Source organism: Accipiter gentilis, unplaced genomic scaffold (genome assembly GCF_929443795.1).
Source record: "Accipiter gentilis unplaced genomic scaffold, bAccGen1.1, whole genome shotgun sequence".
In the NCBI taxonomy this organism is placed as follows: Eukaryota; Metazoa; Chordata; class Aves; order Accipitriformes; family Accipitridae; genus Astur; species Astur gentilis.
In genome coordinates, this window is record NW_026060956.1 from 1458699 (window position 1) to 1485881 (window position 27183).

General features: G+C 35.8%; 1 protein-coding gene across 1 annotated transcript in view; it reads left to right on the forward strand.

Annotated features, from left to right (window-relative positions):
* Positions 1-26216, forward strand: part of LOC126037170 (electroneutral sodium bicarbonate exchanger 1-like) — a gene marked incomplete at its 3' end in the record, with an annotated part of 104760 nt that extends 78544 nt beyond the window's left edge. Inside the window, exons 5-6 of the mRNA XM_049797443.1 lie at positions 25432-25500; positions 26043-26216. Coding sequence (XP_049653400.1) covers positions 25432-25500; positions 26043-26216 — 243 coding nt within the window. The remainder of the gene's footprint in view (positions 1-25431; positions 25501-26042) is intronic.
* Positions 26217-27183: the final 967 nt, after the last annotated feature.

Consider the following 27183-nt stretch of genomic DNA (forward strand, 5'->3'; position numbering starts at 1 on the left):
CTTAACCATAGAGTGTACCATTCAGTAGACTGCAATCATTTTCTATTTTGCTATTAATCGTAGTACCACAATATTTATTTGTACATGTTTTATAATACCCACATTAATTTTATTATAACATTTTATAAACTGAAACCATTTAAAGCACAATATTATATTTCCTTAAAGCTTTTCATTTTTGCTAGAATTAGCTTTGACACAATTTGCATATTGATGAAATTTTCTAAAAGCAACAATATGTCTTAGATGTCTACAAATGCACCTTGCTTAATACATTTATGCTTACAAATGAAAAAAGTATATTTTGTAAACGTATTGAATACATGTTATATGTAGGGGTCCAAGAAGCACCCTAATTTCCTTGCCTTCACTCTGGTAACACCAGCAACTTTCTTGGAGAATGCCCTAACATGCTCCCCTCTATCCCTTTTTTTTTTTTTTTCCCCCTGAGGTTTCTTCCAAAGGAAATCATTACAGGTGGCAAAATGGAGAAAGATAAATGCATTAATTTTGTCATTCTGCACCAATCCCACTAAGAAAAAATCCTTTACAATTTATGTCACAGAGCAGCATAATTTTGTTCTTGCAGCTTCCCCACCCTAAAATCCCCAGTGAAAAACTGGAAGCTTGTTGCTCCAAAGGAACATTGGAAAGAGTCAAAGTGAGGCACCTGCACTTCTCCATTTCAGCTACAACTAATACTTCTATGAAGCAATTCAGTGCTTCAAAGGCTGGACAGAAAGCTGCAAAAGCCACATTAAAAGAAAAAGTAAGCACAGTGTGGCTGAATTTCTGATCCTGAGTTTCCCATTAAATCCTGTTCTAGATATGAGCAGCTAAGAGAAAGAAGACTTTTCCCACACCCACCCACCTTGTTTCACAGTAGCTGTCTGGTTTTGAGAAATAACAAGGATGTCAGTTCCACCTGGACAGATTTGCTCTTCCCAAGAGAGTATCTTAAACCCTAGGCTAAATTGGACACTTTTAGCCACTGGACAATCCCAACTACAAGATTCACAGGTCCAGATGGAACACAAACAACATCACAATCCTCTGTGGTAAGAAGCTTGCCTTGAATCAAGGATTTCTGACAGTGTGTGATCTTTGTTTTAATAATGTTAACAGAGCGTGCAGAAAGAGGGTCATAACTATCACTGCATAAACACCACTGAGAACACCCTTTTCCTTACCAAATATTTATTCCCAGAGTACAGAGTGGAATCATTGGCTCATTTTAGGTGTCCAAAGAGATCAGATGGTGATTGAGACAACTTTTAACAATTTTTCTCAAAGACTTAAGGACTCAGTAATCCCTGATATATTCTGTTCTCGATGAGTGAACTCCATGATTCCTGTGTTGTGACTCAACTGTGAGTTACTTACTTTTGAATATTTCTTGGATCATTTCAATTATTAATCTCTAAAGAAACACTGTTCTTCCAGGAAGATTTACGGATGAGGTTAGTTAGTGCTTTTATCCCTTCTTCTGCAAAAATATGCGAGAATGATGTAGAGTATCAAAAGGCAATCTGTTCAAGGTTATATTGAGAGATATTCCTGTACCTGGTAAACTCATGTATCAAGATTACATTAGCTGTATAAGCATTAAACCTGAAGTTGCTTTCCTAGTGATTTGCATCAACATCACACTTCTTCCTGGGATCTGACGTCAGGAGGTCAGCAGTGAGAAAGATGTCACAGGGTTGACTCCATTTTTGGAGATCTGAATGACTCTAGCTACAGAAAGCTACTCTCAGCTGTATGCTAATATCACTAAGACAGGGTGACATTTTATCAATCAAATCTAAAAAAAATACTTTAGTCACAGGTCTGCTAAGTAAAGTACAAATTATTTGTAAGTAATATCTGCATAAACTGTATTTGAAAAAGGATCAGTAAGTGTCTGTGCTAATTTGATATTGGAATTAAATTATTTTTTCTTGAAAAAGGACACCTAGGTTTAACTTCATTATCCACAACATAACTGTAACATAATCCTGACAGTCTACTAACACACATAAACACAGAATTCTTTTCTGACAAAGACCATGAATATACCTAAATACAGAAAGCATGAGATTTTTAAAAAATAATTATTGAGCTAACATGCCTTGTACTAAAGCTCTAAATAAACAACTGCCATGTTATTAGTCATTGCAGAACAAACATAATAATGCCTTCAAACCATTTTCTCTCTCTCATTTTTCTCTTCCCATACACATGTCCATTGCTAAGACAGACTTCAAATTATTTGCTCTGATTTGAACAAGTTAACACTGAATGTCTCCCATCCTTAATGGGGAAGTTTGTAGCACATGGTCTGTGGAGTATCACCACAGTTTTAGAGACGAGGTCATTGTCTCCAGGAACAGAAAACAGATACCAAGTTTTTATTTCCTTTGTTTGGAATAGAATATGAGTATTTTATATTTACATAAAATACATAGTAATAAATATACATTTATACATAAAATTAAAGCCATAAGCTTGGTAAATACCAAGTCACAAAATAAACATTTTCAAATAATATCAGTGATATGAAGAATTAATAAAAGAATCAGATTATCTTTGTAAAAAATGGGAGAAACTCATAAATTATTTCTGGTTAAGATATTTGTAGCCCTCTAAAGGGAAGGTCTCATTAGGATATTTAATCTCCAGCCCTCTCAGTAGAAAATTACACTTGCTTGTTAGATAATTCTTTGAAAGTAAAAGTGTTATGAAAGTATTATAAGAGAAATATGAAAAATTCATTTGTTAGATAGTAATAACAAAAGTAATGAATAAACTACTTAATTAGAGTTTTAAAATTACATTAATAATAATAATGATAATGGTGTGTGAACTATGCTAAAACTGTTCACCAGATGATAAGAACATACAAAAGGCAACAATTTAGTTGAAATATAGATAAGTGTCTACACAAATCCTGGTACAATCTAAAAGTTTGTAACTGTGATGCAAAATATTACTATGTACGAACAAATGCATTACACCTCATGAAAGACAGAATATATTCACTGTGAGGTAGTAGTGATCTAGGAAGAATACAAACCTGCTTTTTGTCTGCATCGACTCTATTCATCAATTAGCACAATCATTTGCAGAATGACTGTGAAACAGTTCCTGCATAATTTAACAAATCTGTTACTGAGTTTATGCTGTTTTAAGACAACTACATGACTGCAGGGGGACACAATGCAAGCTTTCTATCACAACATTTTTTTACTAATTACAAAAAATTTCACATTTCACTATGTGCAGAGAATCCTCATTGTGAGGGAGCTCTGTAACTCTTTGTGGTACATTTTTATTGCGCAGTCCCTAAGAGATCTGTTTGAAGACCTCCAAGAATTGGGCTGCTTCTCAGTCTCTCTGTCTGTAATGTTGCTATCTCCCTAAATAAGTACACAGAAAGTTAATGGTCAGTGCCACTGTTACTAATATTACTTATCAAATCAAACTGTACTTATTGACAACACTCTATTGTGTGTCTATGAGCAGCAAGCCATTCTGTTTCTACTTGGTTACAATGACACAGATAACATCTGTATCAGCTGGAGATGCTCTAATCTTTTTGACTGCATTTATTCGACTATAAGAATGACTACATGAAAGCCTAAAGTAAGCCTAAATTTTTCCCTATTCTTTTTTTTTTTTTTTTAAGTTTACGAGGCACTTCTTTAAATGGTTAAATTATTTATTTATTTCTTCTTTTGGGTCACTGAAGAAAGGGGGAAAAATCCAGAACTTCTCCTTCATATTGTCTCTTGTCATGATCTGAGAAGAAAACTGATTTCTGTACTCTTACGGAGCTCGTGTGTTAACTGCCGATTCCTTACAACATCTGTCTTGCACCTCATCTTCAATTTGCCACTTGAATGCTGGCTTCAAAGGTGATTTGGGTGATTTTAAGTTCCTACTAAGAATGAATGAATTTCAGAAGTATTCAGTTCTTTTTCCTCCCTTTATCTCCTTGTTATTATCTTGTGTAGTCCTTTCTACAGTGCTTTCAAATCACTTTATGTCATAATCATACCCTGTGGACCTGTCCTCTGTGCATAAGCAACAAAAAAGATTTGTACAACTGAATTTCCCAATATTTTTATGTTCTTCTGGTTAAGCAAATATTCCAATGGAGTTAAATTTCAAGTTAGTTAAATTTTCACTTAGTTGTCTTCAGCTCATATTAAAGTCATGCACATGACCAAGATATTTATGAACTAGTCAATAATATCCATCTGAAATGTTAGTATTCAAGTGCACAAAGAGAACTCAGAAACGTTTTTATTAAAATTGAAGCCTTTGAAAACCACTTCCTGACAGATACAGAGAGAAGAAAAGAACCCTACTGTTTCATTGAGGGCTGGTTGACTTTGGTTTTATTTGTAATTATGGAATAACTCTTAATTTACAATCTATTGGGAGTACTGAATATATTTGAAAAAATCTTACGTTCTGTAGTTGTTCATGCTACACTAAAGCAATTCTTTAGAGGAATTGAGATAGCTTATGAAGAGAATGTCATGGGAGACTAACATGAACATTAACAACACAGCAATCAGCTGGCACTTAATTTTGTGGAATTATTTGCCAAATTCACTGACAATACAGCACTGAGAAGGACTACCTAGAATCAGTGTTAAATCTCTATTGTATTGCTTTGGTTTCATGCTACAGTAACTTCACTGACATTTGAAAAATTATGTCAGTGTAAAACTAGAGTAACAGAGCAATGTGTCAAGTTCTAACTGGTATTCCAGTATAGTTCATATTTTTTTTCTACAATATTTACTGCAAAAACAAAGTATCTCTTCTTAGAGAAAAGAGAAGGATTTGTTGCTAATGTGTTTCATATCAGACAGCTGAAGTGATGTAGTAAGCCTCCCTTAGAGGAGATAAGGAATCTGTAATACATGATCCATCAGTATGTACAAACAAGTGTAAACACATACAAGCATATATTTTTTTAAGTTTCTTTCCCTTCCTACATTGTCCCAAACTGTTGCTTTGTGACTGTATGTAAAAACAAGAACAATCTACAGAGGAGGCAGATAAGATTTATAGATTCCTGCTGTTTAATTCATTCATACCTTGTCAGCAGATCCAGGATACCGCAAAGGGTTCCTTCACTGTAGTGGCTGGGAGGCAAAGGAGGAAGATAAGGAGGTACGCTTACCTTCAAGCAAACGATGTTACAGAAGCAGCAACCCAGAAGGTCAGAACAGACTCATAGTTTCCTTTTAATACAGAGCTTACACACAGGGAACATTAACTGGATTAGGGGACACACAAGTACTTATAGCACTGCTAAGAAAACAACCAGGAAAAAATGTAGGAACAAGTTCATATTCATATTTGATTTTAGTCATATTTTGTATCAAGGTTATGTTACCTTTATTTACTGACTAGAGCAATTTTATTTCAAACTGGTGCATCTCAGAGCAACAAACTGAGAAAATCTAATATCAGTTTTGATTACAGGATCAAATGGAAAATTACTATGAAACACAGGATGCCATCCTTTCATTTATTTTAATTCCAAGTGAAGAGAGTCTGCACAGAATAATTAACAATACAATGTTCACTAACTACTCTCCAGCTACTGAAAACTGGCATTAATTCATTAACTGCACCTGCATTACTCTAAGTTAAGTAAGTAGTCCCAGCGCTCAGCTTCAAGTTTTTACCATATTCTGGCAAAATAATTTAACATTTCAACAATCTGTGTTCCTATGTTAAAAACAATTGCCCTAAACATATTTGATTTTTTAAAAATGTAATGTGGTTTCATTAAAATGTCAGACACTCTGGCTGGAGGTGAGAGAGCCAAGCACGTTAGAATTCAGCTTTTCCTGTTTTCATAATAGCTTCTCTTTGAGTGTTTTGTCACCATTATAAGTTATTAATGGTTTATAACCTTTCAGATTAGCTTTTAGTCTCCTGAAGGTAAAAAAGGAATATACCTTCTCACTTTGCAAAGACAATCTTACTTGATGAAGCTTAGCTTTCTTTGAACAAACAATAGATCACAGAACAAAGAATCAGCTATGGTTGTATGAGCTACTTTATTTTACTTAGTTTAGTCAATAGAGTTGAAGTGCCAATGGTTGAAGAAACTAATTTTTATTACACTTATGATACATTTAAGAAGAACTTCCCTAGTGACAGTTAACTTTCAGTGCAAACATGCACACCGAAAGGCCTGTTCGGGGGTTTGTGTGTTTGTTGGGATTTTGCCTAGCTTAATGATCGATTTTCAGAATAGTTCTCTGTGAACTGTTGTTACACATTTTCAGTAACTTACTAAACTAATAGCTTAAAATTATCCAATGCCACACTGAGGTCTTATCTTTCCTCCCCTTCCCTGCCTGCTCCTCCCCTCCTTAGCATCCATTTTACTGCTCACAACATGGCCTTTCTACTGTCCCTTTTTGATATTAAGGGCTGACAATAAGCTTGAATTTAGCTTCAGTTAGATATAATTGCAAAGTCTATGTGCATACACAAGCATGCAAGTCCTGAGAGGCAAAAGGACAACCATGGGGTATATGGTGTAACACAGACATTAGTCATATCCTACAAGAAATAAAACTACCTTTTTAGTTATTACTACACCAAGTTCTGATTGTGCTTGCTAAAAGAAGTTGGAGAAAAATGGACTATACTATAGATTGGGTAATTATTATAGCCAATGATGTTACAATAGATACAACATTTGTTTGGGGTTTGAGAGTACTGAGGAAAAGTATCATGTATGTTCATCCTGTTTCTCTACTTTCTGTTAGGCATCATTTTGCTCTCAGAAACAGGTTAGATGGACCATTGCAGTGATGCAGTATGTTTGCCATTATATTTTTAAGAAGTTCCTGAACCCAGAGCATCACCATCTGGGAGAACTCTTAGCAATCTAAATCCTAAACCTATTGGTCCACTCTGGATTAAGCTATCGCTGAAAAATTGCAGGCTTAACTTCTCTCCATCCACACTTCCTTTCACCTTAGAGGTGTTTTAATACAACAGATAAATCAGTCCATAAACTCCAATTTGCTTAGATCTGTCATCAACAAAATCCCAGGAAATCATATAGGGGTGGGGAAGCTTTCCTACTAATCATTAGAGCTGAGAAGGGACACAGTTCCAGCTTCTAGACATAGCATGTTCATATCCTTTGTATTCTGCAGATTTATTGTTTCAGCAGCTGGATCAGATCCAGAGACATTTTTAACATCTTTATCAAAGACCTGGAGAATGTAATGGAGTAATTGTTAATAAACTTTGAAGACAACCCCAAATATCTCCCCCTCAAGTTGAGGTCTTTCTCAACCCAAATTATCCTATGATCTGACAGTCCTTCTCTTTTTCCTCCAGTCCCATTGTTCCTTGAAGCCAGACCAAATCAAAGGAAGCAATACCAGAAGTCCACATTGCAGCCAAATATATAAAATTTTCAAAGTTTTGTATCATGAAGCATCTGCATCTATGCAAACAGTATCTGACTCTACGTACTGTATTTTACTAATTGGTGGTAAACCAAACCCAAAATTTAAAATAAATATATATTTGTTTTAATAATAATCTTGTCTTGGTTTCAGCTGGGATAGAGTTAATTGTCTTCCTGGTAGCTGGTACAGTGCTGTGTTTTGAGTTCGGTATGCAAAGAATGTTGATAACACTGATGTTTTCAGTTGTTGCTCAGTAGTGTTTAGACTATAGTCAAGGATTTTTCAGCTTCTCATGCCCAGCCAGCGAGAAAGCTGGAGGGACACAAGAAGTTGGCACAGGACACAGCCAGGGCAGCTGACCCAAAGTGTCCAATGTGGTATTCCATACCATGGGACATCACATCTAGTACAGAAACTGGGGGGAGTGGGGGCGGGAGGAATCGCCCCTCGGGGACTAGTTGGGTGTTGTTTGGCGCATGGTGAGCAATTGCCCTGCGCATCATTTGTACATTCCAATCCTTTTATTATTGTTGTCATTGTCATTGTATTAGTGTTATCATTATCATTATTAGTTTCTTCTTTTCTGTTCTATTAAACCGTTCTTATCTTAACCCACGAGTTTTACTTCTTTTCCTGATTTTCTCCCCCATCCCAGTGGCAGGGGTGGGGGGGATTGAGTGAGTGGCAGCATAGTGCTTAGTTGCTGGCTGGGTTTAAACCACAACAAATGTAAAAGATTCATTCTATGCTAGTCAGAAATCTCAACTGTAAAAAGAATAAGAAAGTTTTCAAATTAGTTCAGTGTTAAAATTATTTCAATATGTATGTATACATATAGGTATTGCAGAGTAAAGATGTTTCTTGAACATTAGAGTTGAGAATGTGTGTGAGCTACACTTTAAACACAAACTTGTGCAATTAAGGTCACTAATGTATTTCTTTTAATAGTGGGTAGCCATATATTTCTTTTTCTAGACTTGCATGTTGTTTTCTTGTCTTTCAGTCTGCTAACATGAATAGTAAAAAGACAGGGCATGTTTTTCCTTACAATGCGAAATGTACTGATATGGACTTTCAGTAAATATCATATTCTGAATTCACACAACTGATGCAAAGATAACTCACAATTCTAAGCCTTTGGAAATAAAAGTGCTCTGGCACTGCTGTCTTTAAATTGACAGTCAAATGGGGTTTCCTAGTCTCCTGAGATCTAATTAGACTTGCAGTGTTTTACGTGCCATTCCTAAGGGGATGGGAGCTACACAGCATCTTCTATTTATGCTACTGTTGTCAATGCTCTTCTATTCCAGAAATGGATTTGGCATAAGCAGGATTACCATTCCCTCTATAAAAGAAATTTTCATTACTTCCATGTAGTTTATATGAGCTGATGTAACTATGTTTTCTAATGCACAGTATACTGATGTTTTGCTACATCTGTGTATATTAAAAAGACACCAGAGGAAAGTACACAGAAGGAAAATACCAGTTTTAAAAATATAGTTCAAGATACTAAAAACAAAAGTCCATCTGTCACAAAAGAATTAGGTTGAGAGTTGTAAAGAATTATTTAAGAGACAGATTTCATTTGAGTTTTGTTTGTTTGTTTTTCTTACTGGTTGTATTACTTGGATTTCTCCAAAGCACAAAACAGGAGCAAGTGACAATGTAACACTTGCTTTTCAACTCATAGGCATATTGTGCTCAGCTTTGTGATATACAACAGAAATAATCAAAAATGAAGAATCAAAAAATGATGTGTCATCAACCAAGAACTAAGGGAAGAAAAGGAATGCATGGGCTTTGTAATGGTAAAACTGAGGAACGTGATTTCCACTGAGAAAAATCAATTTAATAATAAGAACAGATGAGTTATCTTCAGCAAGATATTTTATAATAGAATATTAGCTATCTTAAAAAGGACACAGAAGTGGTCTTTCTTTCATCTTTTATGGCAGTTATTATTTTACTTACATAGCAGGTATATATATTTTACTTTGAGTGCTACATAGCCACAAGTCAGGGGCAAAGGGCAAAAAACTATTGTGGAGACATTTGTTTTGTTGTTCTATAGGCAACCTCTGAGTATAATTAAGGCTCTGTGTACTTTTAATATCAAGACTGCTCCTGTTTTGAAACAGTTCCATGACTACTTAAGGCAGAGTGAAAAGCAGTAAGTACCCTTGCCTTTTTTTTTTTCTTTTTTTCTTTTTTTTTTTTTTTTTTTTGAGAAGACTATAATATTGGCAATGTATTTTTCAGTGCATGAGGGACATCTCTTTCTACACAAAGCAGCTTTGCATATCCCTTAAAAACTTCTACAGAGGCCTTGTTTAGCATGTTCCTACATGGATTTAATAAGAAACGGACAAGCCATAATAGATAGAGACTGATACCTCTCGTGGACTTCATACCACATGTAGTTTGAAGGTTACTGAGGTGGCTTCAAAAAGGGGCAAGATCACCTTGCCTATATCAGATAGTAGTTGTTTGGTTTAAGAAGCAAGAGATCTCTTGTTTCTGATATCACTACCTCTTCCTACTGCTAGCCTTGAATCAAAGTACAATATTCAGAGACATAAGAAAGAGAATGAGCAATTCAGAACTAAGATTATTCTATGCCAGTATGACTAATCACAGACTGCAACCATTATACAGCTTTTGCAAATGTTTTTTTGAGTCTGAGCAGAGAGTGTTTTGCATCCAATTGGGAATTCTGTCACCTTGGAATTTGCAGACACACTAATAAAAATGTACCTGATTATACAATGAGCAACATCGGAAGTCCGGATTGACAAGGAGGGAATACCTAAACAGCAGAAATGCAACAGACTGGAAACCTGAGACAACATATTTCTCTAGCAGATGCACAATGCCACACATTTTAAAAGGTTTCTGTGAAACTCCTCAAGCTCAATGACACAATGAATATATTTAATATGACTGTAACTGAACATCTTAAAAATTTTAGACCAAGATTCCAATTTCTTTCCTTTTCTTCTTTTTTTTCTCAGAAGTAAGGCTTAACATAAGAAAGGGGGAAAAAAACCACTGAAATATTTTCCCTGAAGCAAACATCAGGCCTTTTATGATAAAAAGAGTGAGAAAAGTAGAAAGACGAATTTTAAACCATATGACCATTGGACAGCAAACGTTAAATTTTTAAAAGGTTGCTTTGTATTTAGCTATAGCAAAATAAAATGTTTTTTGTTTTTTTTTTTTTTCTAAAATAGCAAAGGGTGGTTTGTTTGTTGGTTGGTTGGTTTTTAATGGCCACTGATTGATTAACAACATATGCACCCTTGAATTTTGATATTTAGCACATTAGTATAGACTACATATTGTCTAGATGTCAGTCTCTGTTTCATATATGTTGCAGTTTAACCCCAGCCAACAGCTAAGCACCACGCAGCTGCTCACTCACTCCCCCCACCCAGTGGGATGAGGGAGAGAATCGGAAAAAATGTAAAAGTCATAGGCTGAGTTAAGAATAGTTTAATAGAATAGAAAAAAAAAGAATAATGATAATAATAACAATATTGAAATGACAGTAATAATAACAACAACAACAACAACAACAATAATAATAATAGGATTGGAATATTCAAAACAAGTGATGCACAGTGCAACTGCTCACCACTTGCTGACCAATGCCCCATTAGCTCCTAAGAGGTGACCGCCCCCCAGGCCAACTCCCTGGCAACTACTAGGCATGACATCACATGATATGGAATATCCCCTTGGCCAGTTTGGGTCAGCTGTCCTGTCTGTGTCCCCTCCCAACTTCTTGTGGTCCTCCAGCCTTTTTGCTGGCTGGGCATGAGAAGCCGAAAAATCATTGACTTAATCTAAACATTACTTGGGAGCAACTGAAAACATCAGCGTGTTATCAACATTCTTCTCATACAGAACCCAAAAAATAACACTATACCAACTAATAGGAAGAAGATTAACTCTATCCCTGCCAAAACCAGGATAACATCACATCTAATCAGAAATGCTGAGATTATCAGTAGCATTTTGTAGTTGCACTGTATCAATCTCTACAAAAATGTTACTTCCTTCTCCCAGGATATCTTTCATGTCTTTTAAAACCATGAACAATCGAAGGGCTATGTTTAAACTTATTAGGTCTTGAAGTACCTTGATAAGTGGTTTTGTTTTTTATTTGTAGCCTGTGTTAACATGAAAACTTTAAAAAGTAGACTAACACAGTGTTATAAAATATCAGGAAAAAAGCTAACTTCTCAGAGTTCAGATACTGGAAGAGCTGCTGACAGCTTAAGGCTATTAAGACAAACAATATTTTTTTATATTTATTTAACACAATCCCAAATTCGAATCCAATATTCAGACTAACTAGTTGACCAGGTAATTCTGGACATGGACTTACCTACTAGCTAATCAATTGAGAAGGCAGTATTTTCAGTCTCTCTTTCATAAATCTCAATAAGTTTCTTTGAAATTGATGCATCTCAGCCAAATATATCAGCTTTAATAAAAAAAAAAACAAAACCTTTGTGAAAATTCTTTTTCTCAACAAGCTATATAAAGTTGTGGCTATCAACATCTACCCAAAGAAAAGCTTCTATAAATTCCTCATTTCAGTAAAATTACAACCAAAAGTTTTCTTAAGCTATCTATTTCTTCTCTTCTTTCTGAATTAAAAAAAAAAAAAAAAAAAATTGTAATTGGAGGTGAGTGTAAATTTTGATTGGATTATTAACACTCAGGATTCATAGTCCAAGACATGTGGGAAATTGTCTATGGACAGAAAAGAAGAACAGCAGTTCAGGAAGCAAAAGTGATTAATAAAGCTCAGAGGTAGCAAAAATGACAAACGAGTAGTACACAGTAAGTAGCTATTTATGATTTAGAACATAGGAGTGCTATGTGTGCCATTTCTGCACATCTTCTGCCCTCTGTGCAATTATGCTATCATGGCTGCTTAAACCATGATGTTTGGTCTAGCATAACGAACCTGACCTTTACCTAAAAAGCATGTTACACATACCCTTTTCCTCCTGACTGTTCACTCACCACACGTCTTATGCTTAAAACTGAAAACTGTCTTTTCCTGTGGACACTAAGTCCAATATTGTGTCATTATGAAACTACTTGGTCCCACTGGAAAATCTAGTTGTAGGGATTTAAACTGTATGAAACAACATATGTGTGAGCCAAATTATTAAGCTCTTAAATTCACTGATTAGAATTCTTCATATCATGTAATAAACAGTCTCACTTTACTTAGAAAGGTCACTGGAAGCGAAAGGAGGTGTTTGCCAGAAACAACTTTGAATGTCGTCCTCAAGATCTATCCTAGGAACGGTAGAACAAGAAAAGTAAGCTTAGACATTACATATTTCAGGCAACACTGGGACTGGTCTTTGTCATTTTATGATGTGTTTTGTGCCACTACTGTCAAAACTATTTCACATAAGACATATAATATTCTGTTGTACTGGATAAATCATTGTGAGAAAAGTAGGGATCTTTTTCATAACATGTAAGCGAAAATAACAATATTAAGATAAACACACTGTAGGTCAGTAGGTGCAGTGACATCTTGTCAGGCTTGACTCAGCTCCTGTGTTGACTAATAAGTACCTGCATACAGTTATTCATTCTGAACACAAGAATTCTTGTTGCTGCTACTGCTGCCCTTGCTCTAAAATACTTCAAGCAGGGAAATATTTGTTGTTTGTGTGGCAACTAATCCTATTATTTATGATTCCTAGAAAAGGTCACAAAAATATTTTTTTCCCTTTATCTTTCTTTCTCTCCTTCTTTTTCTTTCCCTTTCCTTTCTAACAAATAACTGGGGACACTATTGCCAAAACTTCTGAATTTGGGTAGTAGAGTTATTTTTATGTGCAGCTACAGGGATTTTTGTTGTAGGCAACCAAAGTCAAAACCAGGAAAAAAAATAGTCACTTAAAACAATATTTCCTATTTGACAAAACAGTGTTTATTTAGCAAAGGTGTCCACTAATTAGCAAGACAGAATACAAGTGGAATATTTGGTTCTATTTTTATATTTGGACTGGTGCGTTTTTCTCTTGGAGCATGTTTTACTACTACTGTTTATATCAAAGACATACTACAGTTCATTTCAGTCAAAATACAGCTAGAATTATTATATAATCATAAAAAAAGCATGAAAGTGCCTAAAAAAGAAAGAAACAATTTAAACTGTGTCAGGTGGAACTGGAATTCTGGTACCCTAATGCGAGTTATGTCTACATTAATGAGTAAAAACCTCTGCTATCAACTGCAGTGCATTAATGGCAATGTATTTCCTTTCACAAGTCTATGAACTTTGAGAATTATCTAAGATGCAAACTTTCTTAAGTGGGAACAATAGTGAGATTTGCTTGAAAATGCATTCCTGATCCCAGCTGAAACACTAATGAAGGCAAACCACTTTGAATAGCCTGCAATTCCAACACCAGTCTTCTGCTGACACTGGAAAGCTACATTCTTGACATAAGAAAGAACTCAGTCGTTTACTGTGTGGGAAGTATAAAGTTTTGTCCATTCCAAGTAATTAAATGGAATTAATTTTGTAAGAATTAGTTCATTATATTAAAAAGGCAGTATATATTTAATCATTTACATGTATTTCAGTGCCATCAAAATAAAGTAAAACCAAATGATACGTTGGATGTGTTGTGCTGGAATTTGATATAGCCCATATCTGTTGTCAGCTTGAGAGCAGAGCTCAGACACTTAGAATAAAAGGAATGAAATTGGCATAAGCCCAATAAGAAAAAGCAAGAAGGCAGAAATGACAGAAAGTTCTTAAAACCTTAACCTCAGTTATGCTCATATTTACTGCCACCACAGAAACTACCTTACAAAGCAAGTTACAGAGGAGGGAAAAACATTTTCTGTCACCAAGCAGCACCTTAAGAAAATGAGGGGATTGACAAAGAAAGTCCCCAACGTCCTGAGACAATGCCTACAGTTCTACAGAGGCATCATAGTAGCCCCTGAACTTTTTCCTCCAGGTACTGTGTCTGACTCAGTCTGTGCACTTTGTAAGGTCATGTTCTCACTCTGAATACAATTACTTTATGTCTGCCTGAGCCTCACTGACTGGCAGTCAGCAAGTCCAACACTGGCAAAATCAAGAACATGAAATGCTAAAACTTGTTCACTTCATAATACAAAAACTATTTTAATTTCTGACTGGAGCTCACAGATATAATATTACTCATGAATCTTCTAATTTTTTGTAAGTCTTCTTACCAGCATCTTCACACTCATAAACATGACATCAGAATAAAATCTTTTAAATAACCCCAAAACAATGTAAAAGGCAATATGATTTTAAAGCTTCTTGAAATTTTTTCTGTTGAATAAATTGCCAGTTTTACTAATTGTTCAGTACGAGTAGTGCAGCTGATAATTACAGATTTGATCAGGACCTTATAGACAATTTATATTAATCACTTGCTGATTAGGTTTGTTTCATAAAATATAAATCAGCTGATGGCACAAATAAGACTTCCCAAATAAAAATCTTGATCACAGTTGGTCAATGAGAATTTTTTCTATTGACTTTTAAGTAGAAAGATTTCATTCTCCAAATGATTGTCCAACATCTTAATACAGAGGTTGAAAGTAAGACTATTTTTTGTTGAATAATTTCTGTATCTTAAGTGACATATCCAGGGCATGATTAAAAATACCACTAACTAGATTGAAACTTGATATAATTAAAGGTACTGAATTAAATTCTTTTGTTTTCCAAATAGTTAGTGCAAACACAGCATTGTGTTGAATGCATTTTCACACATAGCATCGCCCAAAACATCCAATAGTTTTACAGCTAAAAGCAAGCCTTAAAAATACCAGCAAAGTTACACACAAACTAGCTGCAGGCTAATCTTCATGGATGGTTAGATAACCCCCAAAATGGTATAGACTAATCATTAAAATGGTTGAAAATGAACAACATAACAAAAAATTGCATCTCACATATATTTATACACATAGCCAAGCTTTTAAAATTTTTGTTCCTTTTCAATGGGGAGAGAGGGGAAGAAAAATGCGTGTTCACTCTAGGTGGACTGTCCCTGGGAATTTTTTCAAAGCATATATGGCTAAGTCATATGTTATCCAATAGCTAAGGCATCTTTTCAGAGTTTGACACTGGAATAACTATTAATTTGAGTGGAACCATATTACATTAGAGTGATAAAACAGTCCAACTGATTGACTTCAGCAGATGTCACATAGTTAAACCACTATACATTACTTTTTAAGGGTAATACTGTGTTAACAAACACAAAAAGCAGACATTATTACATAGAATGGAAGGCAGGCTTTTGTATTTCCTGATGTAAGTTATGCATGATACAAGGTATGTACATGGTTTAAGAAAAATCATGTAATGTAATGCCACAACAAATACTATTCCAAATAACAACAGACTTCTTGAAGATTTATTAACAACAACTTGATCTTCTAATCCTTTTTTTTTTTTTTTTTTTTTTCAAGTTAATTAGCAGGTAAAACTATTAATAGAACAAACTTCAGTGTAATTTAAAGTACAGGTATTTCCCCATCACTATCACTGTATATGAATTAGCATTTCTTGCTACAAAAAAAATAAGGCTGAGGACAACTGCACCAGTCAGAAGATGAAACAACATGTGTCTTACTAGTTTTTAAACATAGTCAAAGTCACTTTTGTCAAAACTGGACTGGCTATTTATTTCAGGTTTAACCTCACATGGAATTAGGTTTCTACACCAACTAACATCTGTTGAAAAAGTCTGCAAGCAAAACTGGAATACCTTAGTAACAAAATTGCTTCCCTGCACTTTGCAAATATTAAAGAAGTCGTTGTCGATTTTCTAACTGAAGAATCAACAGTCAAGAGTTAATAGCTCATTAAATAACCTCCTGCTGATTTTTTCAATGCTGAGTAACAACCACCTACCTTATCATTCTAAAAGGATCACTCTATGAGAATAGCTTCAGTGTTATGACTCAAATCCCAACGATGTCTGTTATTTAATATCATACAAAATTATATATGTCTTGAAATGGTTCTACAGCCACTACACATGAATCAGTTTGAATTATCTCAAATCCACTGTGGTGTAAAACAATAAACCAGGAATAGCCTACTAATAATTATTTGGACAATGACATGTCAAAGATATATCAGACACAATGTGCAAAGCAGTCAGATACATCAAGTAACTTCAATATGTCTCACCTGTAATGTCTTAAGTTTAGAAGAATTTGGGGTTTTAAAACAGAAAATAATATACACAGTCCAAAATTATTCTAAAAATCCTCTTCTTAACTATGGAAATATTTCCTCTTGTGAAAGAATGCTAAGTTCTTGGATAATGATTAGGCAGGTAGAACTACCCAATACTTGATTTTCTTTCTGGAATTCAGCTGTTCAGCTTCTTCAGCCAAAACCAGGGAAGTGGTGCACACTGGATGATGGTAGCAGGAATAACATATGTTCAAGGAATCAGATTGCAAAAAGTCTTACTGGTTATGTAAACTTTACTATCTTAAATAGCCCACAGGACTATGGCAGGGAGCAAAGGCATGACTTTGACTATCCAGCAATTAGACTATGGTAATAACGTATCATAGGCCTTAAATTATTTTCTTACTCTAAATCTAATGATTATGCACTGAGATTTTTTTTAAATGGATATACAGACAAATGTAAAACTTTTCTAAACTTATACCTAATAACATGTCTACTAACACAGGCAAATTGCTCCGTGGAATATCTGCTAAGTTAAAAGGAGTCCTGGTTTAAAATAGAGACTTACACATTTATTATTATGCTGTTCAATTACTGTGCCTTACTGAAGAGAAATGCATCAACATATTCATTTAATAAATGGAATGAACCTTCCACTTAACCTGATAGCAATTATTTGGGAAATTTATATGCTTCTGTCACAAGATACCAATTCAAGAATATTAATAGGCCATCTACTTCTAGCTGGCTTATATATAACTGTTAGGAACTGGCACTGCTTCAGCAAGCAGGCAGCACTGCATTGATTGCCTTTGACAGGTGTGGCTTGTGGATGAAATGGGAAAATTAACTAAAGGATTCAATGAGGAACTTGGTATATTATGCAATGTGACTGTTCTTATTTGTCTTTTGTATTTTTCTTAAGCTTTTTAAAAACTTTAGAAGTTCATTGTATCTACTAGCATATTACTAACTCAAATTTTTCATTAAGCAAGGAGTATCTATTTCCTCACCTCTCTGAGTTTTGTCACAAGGTTATTTTCTGTTACATGCCACATTTTCTTCTACATTTCTACTATGTTCTTGTATTATAAACACATCATAAATATATTACTCTTTATAACTTTTTCAACGTCTTGATTTTTTTTTCATGATGATAAATACATAAAGCAGGAATTATGTTTGCATTTCTTCTTTGTAGTACTTCCTATGCTTTAACATGATCTGGAAATTTTATTTTTGTGAAACACCAGAGTGGAATAACAGAGGGGTAGCCTCCAGAGTAGATATATGCTTTCCAAAAGATAAAATAGATTGCTGTTTTTCACAGGAACCCCTCTCATTGATCTGTAAAGTCATCTGCTGGAAGCTTTTAATGCTTTTACAAAAAGCACCTAAGAAAGGTTATACAATTTGGACCGACCATCTCATTTTGTGACGTTGTTTGTAATTTGATGAGTGCTGCTATCAAGGAATTTAACTATCTTTGACAAAGTAACCATCAATAACCTATGTGGCAGTATAACACTTAAGCATTCTAATGACAATTTATAAATAAATTTCTATAAATACATCTTTATTAAAATTGCTCTGTGGAGCATGTGCCTTCTATTTCCTCCCCAGTCACATGATACAGTGTTACTATATAAGGACTTTTTCATTTCTGTGTTGCTGAAGTTATACAGACAAGGAAGTGATGCATTATTAGCTTCATATTATTTTCATACTCACTTTTAAGACTTCTGTATGTAGTGAATAGGAACACATTTTGTATTAATTGGTCTATACTTGACTAAGATAAAGTAATTCATCTCTGAGAATCTCAGAGCACTCGGCAAAGTCAACACTTCTCAAAAACTTCCTTGTATAGGAAAAATATGTTTAGTTACTTTTTTTATAACTGAAAGAAACAAAATTGTTAATATTAATATAGCTGTGATAGGCTAGGCACCCAGGACAAGCTGTGTAGTTGGAAATAATATGTTTTTACTAGAATAATTTGGTAAGGTTGGAAAAGATTTGGTTGATATTTTTTTCTTCCAAGCTTTCTTCAGATCTGAAATAGTCTGCAAACTTTAAAGTTCAATAAAAGTTAAGGTCAAGAGTTTAGGAGGCAAGTTATAGATGGAGCAAATAAATGTCTATTGGTAGCTCATGGAACCAACTGTGGAAAAAAAAGAGTGATAGGAAAAGGACAATGTTAGTGGTTATCTTATAGGCAACAGACAGAAACACATAGTTCAAAACATTTGGAATAAAATGGAGTGTGTGTGGAGAAAAGGTGGGGGAGAATAATATGCAATAAAAGCAAATATGAAGAGACTATACTCTGTTATAAAAGATCATTAATCTGCTGTAAAAACAAAAATCTCTACTGAACACATAGGTTAAATTCTTGTGAAATAAGTGACAAAGATGTAGTGTCTGCTAAATAAAAGGTATTTGAAGAGTAATCTTAAACCCTGTGTCAAAACAGCTGATTTCTTTGCTTGCTCCCAAGCTCTGAACTATTTTTGCTCTCCATACCTAGCCATGGTTTGGGATGTAATTCACTTCAGGGACCCCTCTCAAAGGGAAGGTGGGAGAAATTGCACTATCGTGATTTTGTCTGTTGAACACAGACTCAAAACACTATTGCATCAGATTTTGTATATAGTGTCCCCATATGCCCTCATGTGACAATTCACTGCTACATAGTACATATTGCCTCTGCTTCATGCCATCTGAACTTCAGCATAGCCCTTTACCATTTCAACATTGTCTTACTGTGCTGTTTCCAGCAGCTGAGAACTGCTATAGCTTAAGGTGCTATGAAGTTTTGTTAAATCCAACAGCAGTAAAACAAGAGCTCAGCTAACAGGGTGATCATATAAGCACAAATGCAGATGCTTTTCCTATTCACTGCAAAACATACTTCACGCACCATATAGGTAAGGATCTAGTCCCAGAATGTTTGTCTTCTAAACCTGAGATTATTTACCACTGCAATTTAGCAAGCCCTTTTCATTTTTCATGTTTTGGCATTGAAGTAGTCTTGGAAAGAAGAGTATGTCATATTGGTACCATACCTATTTTAGACTCAGCTAAATACTTCAAGAATAAAAACTAATTTTTGTATTTATGTATGTTCATTGTAATAATGTGTTATGAACTCTAAATATGTTGTATGTTTTTATGTGGTCCATAGTACCACACAATTCAGAAATAAGGAGTATTGAAAATATTATGTTTGTTTCCTCCTGATATTGTGCACACATTTTGATACGTGTTTTATATTAAGACACAGATAGACCCATAACTATTAAAACTCCCACATCATTAAAAAATAATAAATGAAATACAGTATCTGCTTAGTATTAAATTGCAAAGTTACTCTACTGCGTGTCCAACAGTCACTTATTTTCCATGTTTGTTCTGCAGTATCAGAAATCCTCTCAAAAATGGCTCCTTTGGAGAAGTCAGCATTTGTAGTCAGTATACATTTTAAAAGCAAAGATCGGAGTTTTTCATTCTAGTAACAGAGTTTAAAACAATAACAGAGAAAATTAGCTTTCTGTCAGGCAGGGTTACTCACAATTGTGTCATGAAGCTACAGAAATATTCCTGAATGAGAAAATAAGACGGTTGGCAGGACAACTGCCCACTGTAGGTAGCTCTAATGAAGGAAATAGGTGATTGAGATCTTGAAATGGTACTGAATTATTATGTATTCTAATTCTACCTGCCTTTAAAATGAAATATAACATCAGTTTATGTAGTAGAATAGATAGGGGGGAAGCCATATTGCTCAGAATTTCTTTCTTTCTCTAACTTTCCAAAGCAGTGGCATTTTCCTTCATAAAGGAAATGATAAGATTTTAAGTTCCAATAGAGGGGTTTTGCTACTTAATAAATAAAAAAGGAAGGAACTATAAGACAGTTAGAACAATCTGAATCAGATATCATATAGAAAGCTGTACGGTAATTTTGAGAAATATTTACTGCAGAAAATATGAATTATTTTTTAGGCACTCCCCACAGGTAAAGAAGAAAAATACCACAGAAGAGTTGAATATTTTGCATCAATTGGTAATACAAACTGTTACTTACAAATCATAAAACAACTGAAAATGTGCTAGCATATATAAATATGCAGAGATATAAAATTTCATAATTAGACCTCTATCCATATGATATAGGTGCTTGAATAAGACTGTTGACTAATACAAAGAGAATTTCAATAATGACATAAAGACATTAGGTCTTCAAAGAGGTAAAGATATTAGGTCAATAATTACAGCTATTAGGAATAAATTGTTTGAACCATCCAAACCATGGAACAGAAATTCTGTTTGATAAGAGTCTGTTGGATTCCCTGGAAGATAGCGTGAAACATTAGGAAACTTTGGTAAGGAGCTCTAAAATAAAAAGTCAGCAATGGGCTCATGCAATTTTTAACAGTGTTAGGCTTTCTTAAACAAACATCTATTATCAGAGAATTCATGAGCTAGAAGAATAACACTAGAACAGAACTTCAGAAAGATCTTTGTTTTCTGAACATTAGCAAGTAAACTGGTGGAAAAGAAGTGAACCAACAGATTAAAGTAGTTCGTATTGAGACCTCTATAACTACACTCTGTGAAATTCAGCAGCTTTGCTTTGAACTACATTTAGTTTCACCATGTTCCCAGCATGCCTGTGTTCCAGAGCTATTCAGGCATCACTCACTGGTTCAGACCATTACCTCTGCATTTTAGGATAGAGATTATTTGGTAAGCATCAGATTTGAAGTTTCCATTTTAATGTCCTCAGAAAGTAATTTATTTCAGAAGCACAAAAATCAATTTGTGAGCAATGTACAATGAGGGGGACAATAATGGAAACCACAGTACTACTCCAAACTAAAAGAGGAATAAAGGCTCATATAGTGTAAGTACTTCATTTTTGTTTGTCAGTTAAGAGGAGAACTTCACTGAGGGAATAAATTAGAACAAAGCCAATGTACGTATGCTGTTATTTAAAAATCTTGCTTTTAGATGCTGGTCAAAGGTGATGATGAAGCAGAGTATGTCAGCTGCAGAGGAATAGACATATGTAGTGTGACTGGTAAGTGTAGGGGTTGGTCTCTAACTCCCAGTCTAAGACTCAAAAAAAATTGCCATAGTTCCTCTGAAGATAAAGGCAAGAGGCCTACCATGCAAAGGGATGCATCAGAGAGTAAGGACAGACAAATTGACCTGAAAGCCATTTGCATGACAATAGTACGTTGTTTGGTAGTGCTGAATGCAAGCTTGTAAGTTCCCCACTTACGTTTCACATGGTACCCTACCATAAGATAATAGATAGCTTCAAAGAAAAATAAAAACAGTAATTCACTTGAGAGACTGCACTTGTATTATAAACAAGAGTGCACTGCTTGGGCAGCTTTGATAAATGGTAACTAAGCTCTAGCCGTGAAGTCAGCTGTGTATTACAAGGATGAGTGAATAGCACGTATGAAAGAAGGAAAAAGAAACTCAGCCCTGTTCTTATAAACCAGTGTCAAGATTTCAGAGCTCCTAAGTTAGCGCACATCCCCAAAATACTTTTTCAGAGAACCATATGAGTATAAATCCCCACTGACTACTCTTCATTGCTCACATATGATTTTGTTCTTGCTTTAATCTTATATTTTAATCAGGCCCAAATCCCTTCCACCATGTCTTCATCACACATGCTCTAATTCTTACCAAGGCCTGATCCTCCCTCCTTTCTTTCTGCAATTTGCCATATTGGCCTCCAGGACATGACTTTTTCTATGCAGTCAAGCTTGTCCTTTTTATTGGTTAACCTTTTTGTACACCACTCTGACTAATGCTCAAGGAAAAGTGTACATGGCTTTTGGTTAACAAAACTGATTTAGTTAGTGAAATATTTTATTTTTTTAATTGAAAATGATACCTCCTGACATGCATAGTGCAGACATTTTACACCTACACCTAAGTAGCTTATGTTCTGTGGTAACAATACAGTTGTCCTGCTCTTGGTGACAGTCATCATCAGAAATTTAATTGAGTTATGAAACCCACCCCCTAAATATGCTATGGAAAGAGGGGTGAAGAAGAACACAATGAATTTAAGCTAAAACTTCCAGAAAAATGCTTTTCAGCTCTTTAGAGAAAATAAAAATGCTTTGTAGAGCAACTTTTAAAAAGAAGCTGAAATCTAATTTTCCACATAAATCTTTCTATTGCGATGGATAATAACTGACTAGAGAAATAACATTCAATAGCACTTGGGTTTTCATGTGCCTACTGTAACATTTTAAATGCAACTTTGTTCCTTAATTCACTTAGATAATTTTGAAATGTTTTACTAGATTTTTATACTGGGGATAAAACACTTTTTTTAATGAACAGTTAGTTTTCAATGAAAACTAGACTCCTAAGATTATATTCTACAAGAAGAAATAAATAAGAGAATGGTAAGAAGCAGATATTTCAAAATAAAGTTCTAAAATAGGTGTGTAGATTGATATTCTGCATTTTCTATATATTTCAGAATTATAATAATCATAACTGTTAAAAAAATAGCCTTTGCCTGAAAAGGCATCATGTTTCCAGGAACAGTTTCTCACTGTCAGGTGATATTATTTGGTCCATGCCTTATTCTTGAACACACTGTTGACTTCTGGCTGTACTTCTGAGAACTACATTAATGGCATACAATCACCAATTGAATCAGAAAACTCTTAAGTAGAGCTATGCTGGTTATTAAATTAGCAATTTATCATTTTTTTCCAGTTTGGCACAGTTCCATTTGTAATCAATAAACTTCTTTATTAACTGAGGATTCGGTACATATCAGTACTTCTGGGCTTTGTATTATCTTTCATTCCCATGTGAAAGACAGCTGATAGAATTAGTGAAGCATAACTCTCAGTTTTTAATCTAGGAGGGTTTTTTGTTTCATACACAGAAGATTTCCTTTTATATTCATATTTAATAATGTTCTTTCATAACCTCTTTAATTTCCTGTTCATTTTCATGCAATATGCCATTATAATGTATTTAGTTTTGTTAAAGTGGCTTAAAGTGAGCTTATGAAGAACTGATTAGACACCTGCCTGTTTCCTAGCATATCAAAATTTCCACATTAAAACAAAAGTCTCCCAGGGTTCAGTGGCATTCATAAGTTCTCATTAAAGTAATCTGAAATTGTACTATTTCTTCCAAAGAAGCTATGATATCCCACGGATTTAAACTATGACTTTCTTGACCATATAAAATCCTGTTTTGAGGGGAGTGGAAGGGAACCTGGAAGGCTCTGAGAAAAAAAAAAATAAATTTAAAAAGTCATCCTTTTGAAGATGAAATAAATAATATAATTTTCTTAAGGTTCTAAAACTTGTGTCTTGGGTGACTAGGATCTCACCATTAGCATGGACTATTCTATCTTCCTTTGTAGAGAACTCTGGATGTATCTTTGCCAATGGAAGTAAAATGTCTGTTCTGCCATCAGATAACTGTCAGACATAACAGCTGAGATCTTGCATTTCTTGCTTAACAACTATGAAATTCTTACTTCCTGCTGTCTTTCACTGAGATCCCAGTATTAACTTGGTAAGGATATAAGCTTCTTAAAACTTCCTTTTAAAGTCTACATGAAGAGGAATTTTTTGCAAGCACCTATCTCAAACTAGTTTATCTAGAGAATAAAAGTATACATATAAGGTTGATTAACTATAATAAACCTCATTAAATGAAGTGCGTGTTCAAGAGGCTAAGGCCTTCTTACAAAGCAGAAAATTCATCTTCCATGGTTCAGTCTTTAAGGAAACATAGTGAAAGAAACAATGATCAGGACAGAAGAGAAGATACAAATTTTCAAAAACCACTAGGGGACATTTCAAGCCATGAACACGATTGTGTCTTAATGCACACATGACGCTGAGAAGGGACTACATGGCAGAGTAATAGCCTCAAAAGTCCACTTGCTTCTGGAGTCACATGCTGAAGTCTTTGCCATTCTCACACAGGACTGCTTTAGTTTGTACAGCTATGGAAACAATGTGGAATAAACTAAATTGCAGAATAGAGACGGAAAGGGTTTGATTCATTCTAGGATATTCAAGTGTGCATTTTGTATAACGAAGAACACGAAGTTTGCACTAAGTCCTGTAGATAACTAACTACTGACAACCCCTTTTCACCCATAACTGATGTGGAAACTGTAGATGGGGGGTAACTGGAAAAGGTTACTGGCTAAAAATTTAAAAAACATACATATTCTGAATTCATTTGCAAACCACAGAGTAACCGACACTTTGTATATCAGAGTATGCCAAAACCAAAGCCAGAGAGAAGCCAGTTTATCTCTTTCTTATCAGTGAAGCCAAAAGGAAGCACATTCATGTCAATATATTTAACTTATTGCTGTTTTATACATTATCTTTCACTTACAAATGTCTGTCAAACTAGTTGTAATAATTATTTTCCATAGGAAGTACGTTTATTCTCTATAACCACGAGGCAGTATGTCTACAATACATACAGCAGGAAATTAAAGAGGAAAGAAGCTGTTCAATGGTTCTGAGGTCAAATAACATGGTATGATTCACATCCATGCACCTGAACTCCCTTACCTACCAAACAAGGGTGGTACCATTCAGATTGCCTATCTCGCTTGGCTCCTGGCCCGTGCCAGCGCCTGAAACACATCTGGGCATTGTCTGGGAAACGACTGCATTCTTACTTTTTTTTTTCTTCCCCCCCCCCCCAGTTTATACCAATGCCTGTGCTTTATGGCGTCTTTCTCTACATGGGTGTGTCGTCGCTCAGAGGAATTCAGGTACGGACTCTTTTACAGCGTGCAGCGTGTCGGCTCCCTGGTATTTTGTCTCCGTAGCAGCAGGGAAAAAAGCAGTGGCATGGGAAAAACTTCTCGCAGAGCAAGCAATGAAACTCTTTTGTGTAAGAAAAAGATTGGTGGAGGTACAGGAGGTATATAGGGCTGGGAGGACCAGGCAAGTTCAGCGCTCTCTGTTGCAGGGTTTAGGGCAGATCAGTGTGTGGTTACGTGAAAGCGGGGGAATTTGGTGCAAAGGGAAGGCAGTTTCTACCACTGGTGGAAATCCTCGCGGGGGGATTCAGTGGGCCGAGAAATGCTAATAATGGAATGGCATGGAATAGTTGCCGTTTGGTGGGCAGCTCTCAGGGGCAAGCCGGTTGCTAGATGGAGCGAAGGGAAAATAGGTGCTGCTCCCAGGAGGAATGCGGTGGGATGCAGGATTTCTGACGGCAAGCGAGATGCTGCAAAGTGCCTCCACGTCTCGAGAGGGCCAGAAACTTGCCGCAGTCCCAAGGTGGCAACCTTTCCCTTTTATTTTGCAGTTCTTTGATCGCTTGAAGCTGTTTTGGATGCCGGCGAAACACCAGCCGGATTTCATCTACCTGCGGCACGTGCCCTTGCAAAAGGTGCATTTCTTCACGGCGATCCAGCTGACCTGCCTCGTCCTGCTCTGGACCATCAAGGTGTCCCGTGCCGCCATCATCTTTCCCATGATGGTAAGAGCTGCCGCCGCTCGGCAGCGGGGTGTTTGCAGCGTTGGAGTGAGAGGTGGCATCGTCTCTGAGCTCACCGCATCTTCCCTCTTATTCGTGAAGGTTTTGGCTCTCGTCTTTGTCTGGAAAGCGATGGATTTCTGCTTCTCAAAGCAGGAGCTCAGCTTTCTGGATGACCTTATGCCAGAAAGGAAGAAGAAGTTGGACGATGCCAGAAATGAAGCTGGAGAAGAAGAAGAGGTAAGTCTTGCTGGGTCCTCGGGGCTGGACATCTCCGTCGGGCTGTGAGATTGCCTGTTTCTCTTACAGCTTGTCTGGAAACGTTGGGGGAAGATCAGCACTCAATCGAAATAGATCCCAATAGCCTGTAACTTTTGTAACCTTTGTTTCCTCAAGTAGCAGTGAGCTGAACGCTTGAATACAGGTGTAATTTTTAAAACGAGTCGTTTTTCACAAAGGTCATTATCATTATGATGATTATTATTAGATGATGATGCTGCTGCTGCTGTTGCTGCTGCTGCTGGCAAGATTTGCTCATAATCGTGTTTTGAACACACAATCCCCCTGCCCCGAAATCTTTGGAGTGAACGGTTTCTCCCCTGCTGCACTAATACCTATAGCTGCCAAGGGGCAGAAGCGGAGGGCAGACTGCTAAGTTTGTGCTGGGCATTCAGCTTATCTCCACTTGGATCAAAGACAGAGAACGTGATTTGTCCCTTTTTTACATTAGGAGTCCAGGAGGGTGATGGAAGCTGCTGCTGCAAGTTCAGTTCAGCTGAACGTGGGGAAGACCAGTGACGTGGATATCCCAAAGCAAAGCAGTGACGGGTAAAGCCCCACCAAGCGCCAGGACCCCCGGCAAGATTAGCTTGAAGGTGTTTGGCAGAGTTTTCTCCCCTTGCCTCTTTGTGGGGCATCCCACAGAAACCAGCAGGCAGCTTGGTGGGAAAATCAAATTTGGGGGCAGGGC